Source organism: Habropoda laboriosa, unplaced genomic scaffold, assembly GCF_001263275.1.
Source record: "Habropoda laboriosa isolate 0110345459 unplaced genomic scaffold, ASM126327v1 scaffold440, whole genome shotgun sequence".
Taxonomy (NCBI): domain Eukaryota; kingdom Metazoa; phylum Arthropoda; class Insecta; order Hymenoptera; family Apidae; genus Habropoda; species Habropoda laboriosa.
Window position 1 is genome coordinate 547,285 of NW_017100710.1, and position 5,154 is coordinate 552,438.

General features: G+C 30.5%; 1 protein-coding gene across 1 annotated transcript in view; it reads right to left on the reverse strand.

Moving 5' to 3' along the window:
* LOC108577000 (cohesin subunit SA-2) overlaps window positions 1-4,677 on the reverse strand; it is a 7,256-nt gene extending 2,579 nt beyond the window's left edge. Inside the window, exons 1-14 of the mRNA XM_017940079.1 lie at window positions 4,502-4,677; window positions 4,171-4,334; window positions 3,933-4,111; window positions 3,698-3,871; window positions 3,424-3,628; window positions 3,000-3,329; window positions 2,310-2,915; window positions 1,896-2,238; window positions 1,584-1,817; window positions 1,308-1,500; window positions 1,041-1,227; window positions 658-962; window positions 358-569; window positions 99-269 (exon numbers count right to left, since the gene is read on the reverse strand). Coding sequence (XP_017795568.1) covers window positions 99-269; window positions 358-569; window positions 658-962; window positions 1,041-1,227; window positions 1,308-1,500; window positions 1,584-1,817; window positions 1,896-2,238; window positions 2,310-2,915; window positions 3,000-3,329; window positions 3,424-3,628; window positions 3,698-3,871; window positions 3,933-4,111; window positions 4,171-4,334; window positions 4,502-4,677 — 3,479 coding nt within the window. The remainder of the gene's footprint in view (window positions 1-98; window positions 270-357; window positions 570-657; window positions 963-1,040; window positions 1,228-1,307; window positions 1,501-1,583; window positions 1,818-1,895; window positions 2,239-2,309; window positions 2,916-2,999; window positions 3,330-3,423; window positions 3,629-3,697; window positions 3,872-3,932; window positions 4,112-4,170; window positions 4,335-4,501) is intronic.
* Between the last annotated feature and the right edge of the window lie 477 nt (window positions 4,678-5,154).

A 5,154-nucleotide genomic window follows, 5' to 3' on the forward strand; every position in this document is an offset into this window, starting at 1 on the left:
AAACATTTTCAATAATTAAAAAAAAAAAAAAATCACATACATAAACTTATTAATATTTCAAAAATAAATTTCAGTTGAAAAATAAAATATTTATCAACTTACCAGCTAAATGATCCTTTTTACGCCTCGTGTATGCACGTTTACTTGTTACTGGAACTTGATCAGTTTCGCCATGTAATAAGCTGTTCCTATACAAAAGTAAATGTTGCCAATCCTCTCCCCTCGAGGACGGCATTCCAGCTTGTAATCTTCTATCAAGGAAATTTAATCTGTAATATATATATATATATACGTAAAATTAATTGAAATAAGAATTAACGAATCATATTAAAAAATATAAGTAAGAATTATACCCACACGACTCGTTTATCTTGTTTGAGAAGTTTATTTGTAAATTCAGACAAGATTTCAAGGAAAGATAAATTCGGTGGTGGTCCTGTAGGATCTTGTTCGATACCATCCGGTGGTGTAATTGCAAAAAGTACACCCGCTCGATGTAAAGCAGTAATTGCTTCACGATTTTTTACTGCATCTAAGCCAAATGATAAAGCAAATCGTTTTGCAAGTTCCTGAAAATATTAATAATAATGCGTAACTTTATTTAACATGTAGATTTACTATTTTCTTAAGTATAACAATTATTTAACACAAACAAACCTTTATTGCAGTAAATTCTTCACTATTTCTATTGACTTTACCCTTCTCAGCTACTATTTCATTATACAAAATATTCAAACTATGTTGCATAGTTAAAGCACAATTTGTTTTATTGATGTCCCTGGCTTTCCCTAATGTAGTTTTAATAATATCACCGTAATCATTATAATATTTTACATAATGTTTGAACACATCCGCGGCTGCTTTTGTGGGTATCATATTATATACAATTAACTTGCAGTAACCCGCTAAAAAATTTCTTCTTTTATGCAATTCTTCAATTTTTGAATGTTCATCATGTTCATCTAGAAATATAATGTGCACATTTTTAGTTTAGTATGTTGTAAGAAAAATATTTATTCGATAAATTAGTATTAACATACCGTCTTCTTCTTCAAAAAAAACATATTCTTGTATAAATCGATTAAGCATATTTTGCATTGCTTGATCAGGTTCATACACTAACTGGTGCATTAATGGATTAGAATGTGTCGTCAATTGATTACAAAACACTACCAATAAGTCACATATTGTATTATAGGCCTCTTCTCTTAAAATTGGTGGAGAAGGCTAAAATGATATTAATAGATATTGTACTATGGATGTAGGAATAAAAATATTTATGCGAAAATAAAAAATAATGTGATTACCGTGCCGTTCACATCGCCACTAACAAAGTGGCGCATAGAACCCATAAAAGAATGTAAACGTTCTCTTAATTGCCGACATTCATCTTCCCCTCGATTGCCTGAATCTGCAGATTCCATAAGGTGATTCTGTCCCCACAAAATCGCAAAAAAGCATGCACTTATGCAATACTTTACTGCTTCATGCGGTAAACATCTATAACGAAATATTGTTATAAAAATCTTCATACATCTATATGTATAAAATTTCCATGTATTTCAAATATGTAATATTAGTACTTAGATGGGTCTTTAGCATCTTCGATATCCTTGTACAAAGAATCCCATATTCCCCAAGGATTCATATTGTGACATGAATAAAATATTGAAACTTTTTTTAAAGATTGTACAACATTGAAAATTTCATCTTCATCTGGTTCTTCATCTCCTTCTATTAAATTTCTGTATTCATCAATAGCTTCTTTGTACTTATTTACAATGGAATCTATTAATGTAGAACGCGCTACATCACATCTGTATTGAAATATACATATTACACATAGTACTAAAAAAATTTTGGCATATACTAGCATATATCCCCTGAAGTTTTACCTGGTAAAAATAGCGTGTCCCTCTACACACATATGTTCCAGTGTTTTTGCGGCTGTATCTAAAACCTCGGTATCATGTATTTTCTCCACGATTGTATGAATTTTATTCAATAATGAGTCCAAATTTTGTTCTTGTCGAGATTTCGTATAAATATCTAAATCGAAGTATTGAGGAATAGCAAGTAAGTTTGCAAGCTTTTCAGGATCAGCTCTATATTTATCAAGTAAAAGAGGTAACGTTTGTATAAAATGTTCCGTTAATCGTTGTTTATCATCATGCACTTGCTTCATTTCCTTTGCTGATAAAATTTTTCTAGTTGGTCCCCGACCAACTGGAGCTTCGCCTGTTTTAAAAATTAAAATAAGTTTATATTTATTGTACAATTTTATGGAAAGAGGCGGAATAAAAGTTTACCTGTAGCAGCTTGTTTTATGCAACAAACCATCAGTTCAATTAAAGACGTTTCTTTCTGATTATCTAAAGCTTCTTCTTCAGGTCCAGCCTCTTCTAACAGTAAATCTGTCATACATTCCCAATCTTTCATCATTTGATTTGTTTCAATTAAAGAATCTACTAAATATGCTCCATGTTCATGAAGTTCTGATTCAATAAAAAATAAAACAAGATCTCGAATAAGTGGAGTATTTGGTAAACGCTTCTTTCCACGTTTAGTTTTTACGCCTGCAACTGCTTCGTCATCTGGACGAAATAGACGTTCGTTTAAAAATTCACCTGCTGCTTGTGCGACAGCTCGATGAGATGAATAAACAAGTTCGTATACGTGTTCGCAATCTTTATCGGTAAGAATTTCTCTGTGATGTTTTAAAATTGATATAACAAGTTTAACAGCTTGTACTGCTACATCATATTCTTTATCCAATGTCATTGCAACGATTCGATCTTTAAATTTACTCGTAAAAAGTTCAAGTTTAGTTTTTAGTTCTTCGGATGCATATAAAGGTTGTAATGCTTGAAGACATTTCAAACGAACTTCACCAACTTTATCATGCAATGTCCAACCTACAAAAATAAACAAATTTATGTAGGTATTTTACAAATTTATATACAATATATGTAAATTCATGTTAATATCGTTCTATTAACCTATATATTTTAAATAAGAATCGTCTAAAAAGTTTTGATGAAATTTTTTCATCCAAACTCCTATTTCGGCCATACAAATTGCACGTATTTCTGGTAATGTATCTCTGTAACGATGTACAAATACAGATTTGAACATATATGTGAGCATATTTTTTATTTCGTCCATATTTTCTTCTAATTCTTTCCGTTTAGCCATTAAAGATTCTAATCTGTCTGCAGCTCTTTTTTCTCTAGCTTTCTGTCTTTCAGCTTCATATTGTCGTTGTGTATTATCTAAATTTATTGATACAGTTAGAGCAACATCTACCAATGCTGTCATAAGTTTCATAGCTAAAAAAAATATAAACAATATATTATTAAGACTTTAATGATATCAATCAGAGTATATAAATAAGTATACTTATAAATAAAAAACATATCTTACCAGCAAGTGTGGCAGTATGCCTAAAAGCTCTTACTTGTGAATCAGAAAGACCAGTTAATAATGAAATTACGTTGTCCATTAAAAATTGATCATAAATTATTGAATATTGACATTGTCGTACTAAAATTTGGACAAATTCACAGAAATTTGCACGGAATTTTTTCCACTGTTGGCCAGTCATTATCAATGGATATTCTCCACTTTCCTAGATTACAAATTATTATCAATTAAATAAGAAAGTTTTTTATATTAAAAAAATGTAATATCAACATACTTCATCAAACTCTTCAGTCATTTTACGAATAATTGCTACATGTTCCATTGTTGCTTGCATCTCAGATGTAATACGACCTTTGCACCCACTTGCATTAATAAAAAATTGCATTAACATAAGAAGTGCGTTTTCTCTATTACTTTTGTACTTTTCTATCCAATCATCAACAATAGTCTAAAAATGATTCAAAAACATTTTTATCAAATACTGCTTTTAAACATAGCAGTCAACATACAGTTAATGATGACCGATTGTTTCTAATGACGTAATAAAGACTAGCTTCATCTTCTAAACTATGTGAATGATGTGTCCGTTTTCCACGTCCACGTCCACCACCTCCTCTTCCTCTGCTACTAATAGTTGGAATGTAATCTGTATCTACTTCTTTATACTTTGGTTGTTGTATTGGTCCTCCTACAAAAAGATAATTAATTACAATTGAATAAAAAAAGTAATATCACTTGGAATCATACCACGTAATCTAGCTCGTGTGTTTCTCGTAATCCTCATATTGGTTGGAGTTGCTGGTGTCATAGGCTGTTCAAATTGAGACTGATTCTCAAAACTAGTTTGTTCCTGATATTGTGGTTGCGATGTACCTGGCGAGCTATAGCTCTCAGATGAATAATGTTCTGGACTAAGCAAGACAAATTAATGTATTATTTATTGAAAATATGTTAAATATTTAAACATATAACATATAAATATATAAATAAACGTAAACATAATTAGATTCTGTTTTTAAAACTAGTATATAACATTAGCAAGTGATAAATTAATAAAGATATTTAAAAATATATTTACGTTGGATTATGTAAAGGTGTTTGAGGTGCTTGACTATATGGTGCATAAGTTGAATATTCATTTGCTTCACCCCCTGAATTATCATTCATGGGAGTCATTGGAGTCATTGGTGCCTCATATTCTGGAGGCACTGGATCATCCATGCGTATTCGTTTACCTCCTCTTCTATGCATCATTTTGAAGCTATTCTTTTATTATTATCCCTAAAGGAAAAGTATCATGTTAAACTTGTGATTAGATCAGTCATTTTCTTTATTTTAGAAAAATACCGCCAAACAACATTTCATAGCACAATTTACAAACAAGTATAATTTTGATTCATTACAAACCTGTAAACAATTCCCCGACAAATGCGGGGATTAGGGATGATCACGGAATCTTATGTTCCTATAATTTTTTGATGCATTTAATTAAAATGTTCGTTATTTTAAGCAAAATTGGAAAAACACATAAATAGAATTCTTCAAATAACCCCGGCTGCTTGTAAATATCAGTAGTTAGCCTTACAATACATGCAAATACGCACCAGTAAACATAGTTATTGGTTGCTTGTCAAATATAAAATAAAGTGGACCAATAAGGAAAAGGAAGCTTATCTCGACTAACTTTTAGTTTGTATTTGCGAAATTAAATTTTAAATTAGATAATTTTCT